Source organism: Lottia gigantea (genome assembly GCF_000327385.1).
Source record: "Lottia gigantea unplaced genomic scaffold LOTGIsca_47, whole genome shotgun sequence".
NCBI classification, from domain to species: domain Eukaryota; kingdom Metazoa; phylum Mollusca; class Gastropoda; family Lottiidae; genus Lottia; species Lottia gigantea.
Window position 1 is genome coordinate 1,192,165 of NW_008709640.1, and position 2,069 is coordinate 1,194,233.

The 2,069-nt window shown below is 29.7% G+C and overlaps 1 protein-coding gene across 1 annotated transcript; it reads left to right on the forward strand.

The window, feature by feature from the left end:
• Nucleotides 1–367: 367 nt before the first annotated feature.
• Nucleotides 368–1,590, forward strand: LOTGIDRAFT_164804 (hypothetical protein; the record flags this gene model as incomplete). Its single annotated transcript, XM_009061316.1, has 3 exons — nucleotides 368–395; nucleotides 1,105–1,380; nucleotides 1,502–1,590. The coding sequence occupies 3 exons, from the start codon at nucleotides 368–370 to the stop codon at nucleotides 1,588–1,590; spliced, it is 393 nt and encodes a 130-aa protein (XP_009059564.1).
• Nucleotides 1,591–2,069: the final 479 nt, after the last annotated feature.

Consider the following 2,069-nt stretch of genomic DNA (forward strand, 5'->3'; position numbering starts at 1 on the left):
GGCTGAATGAGATAACTACATTCCCATGTGATCACATTCAGATATATTTATGCAATTATACATACATTAGTAATGTTTGTGCCATTATGACAAGCCACAACGAAAGTGTGTAAGAAATAATAATTAAATGTTTTCTTGACTTAAAAGATAGAAGTTATAAATAGTTTCATGTGGTTTTTACAATTTGCTCAGTATATGATCACAACTAAAATTTTGTCTTATTGTGGAATAATGTGATAATTTGATGTGATTATCTTATCCCAACTAGGATTACGTGTGTGTGATCTATATGTGATTATTATTCCGATGTGATTATTCATCTGTGATTTGTCTGTGTATATCCTGTGGAATATAAACGGATATCATAATGTCTGATTTTAAAGCAGAACTAGAAGGTAAGTTGACAATTTATTTTCCGAAGAATGTCCATTGAATTTAATCAATGTCAAACCATGGCAATTTTTTTTTCATAGTCCAAAAATGGATCCTAGTGTAAAGGATACCTTTCTGTAGTAATGAATGCAGATAAATTATTATAGCTGATTCCAAAAGATTTATCAAAAGCCTAAAATATAATACATTTGACCTCATTTAACTTTCAGAAATTAGATTAACACAATGTCACATACAGGTGAATGTATTAGTTTCTGTGGTTTGACTATAATGACTAGTACTGACTAGTACTAAGTACAGATAGATTATTTCAATGGTCATTCTTTTTAAAAATATCTTAAGAAAGCATTGTTTGGACGTTTCATTCAAACTAAGAACATAATTGCATCTTAAGTTGAGAAAAAAACGTCATGGAGTTTTAATTATTGAGTTCGCAAGAAAAATGTTACCACTTGGTAGAAAAAAAATATTGAATCGTGAATGTCAAAGAAGAAGGAGGCAAAAACTTGAAGGTTTTAATAATTGTTTGAAGGGAAAAAGTTGCATATATTTTGAGACTTGTCATTTTTGATTATCCTTTTTCATTTCTGTTTCATAATTATTGTTAGAAGTGTTAATTAAAAATGATAAAAAAGCTTCAATATTCCGGCATAAAAAATTAAAGACAAAAATCTTGAATATTTGGTAAAAGGTTTTCTTTTTCTATTTCAGAGGCTGAACCACTAAATCCTTCTCATAGATCAGAACCTAGTCCAGAACATGTGTCAAATGATGTCAAAAGCAACAATGCTTCCCCAACCTCACCAGTATCTCCTCCATCACCACCAGCTACACCAGCTACACCATCTACACCATCATCACCTGCATCTGATGGTCCTCCAGAAATAATTATTACAGCAGTCAATGGTGATAATACTGCTGCCTACAATAAAAGTGGTGATCCAACCAAGTCTCGATTTACTGTTACTACTGGAGTTGATAAACCTGGTATAATAAAGTTTTTATTTTGTTTTATTTTTATATTGTCCAATTTGAAATTTTTGAAAACATAATTCACTACCAATATATCACTTTATGAGGTATTACTATAAATATTTGTATAATGCAGATTGTTTGTTCCAAGTCACGGTACCTATATTTTGTACAAGAGTAAATCTATATGTTCAACTACCCAAAAGAAACAAGGTGTCTATTTAGATCACAAAAATCTCATAATTACATTTTGTACTTTTGAAAAGCTAAAGATTTTCTTTTAGTTTCAGTCTTTTAAGATAACTCAATTTGTGCCAGATTTTCTTGACATCAGTAAAGGAAAGTCTGATATTGTGATGCATTAATTCGAAGAAAAAAATCAATTGGAATTCAACCATGTTTAATTTCCTGTTAAAGATTTCTAAAAGTTGATTAAATTGATAGATTTGTGTAGATTAATAAGATGAGTAGAAATGATATTTAAAAGATAAACTGTTAATGAATATGTTTTTAATTCATCGGAAATTTATTTTCGGAAATTGTTCAGCATAATTTCCGTATCAGTTTGAATCTTACAAAATACCATTTTAGTCCTAAATAGATCTTCATAATCTCATAAAACAAACACTTTTGACCAATCGTACGTTTGTCTCAGAAACGGGAAATTTTTAGCTAAGCCAATCAGTAACAGTGTTCACAGCTCA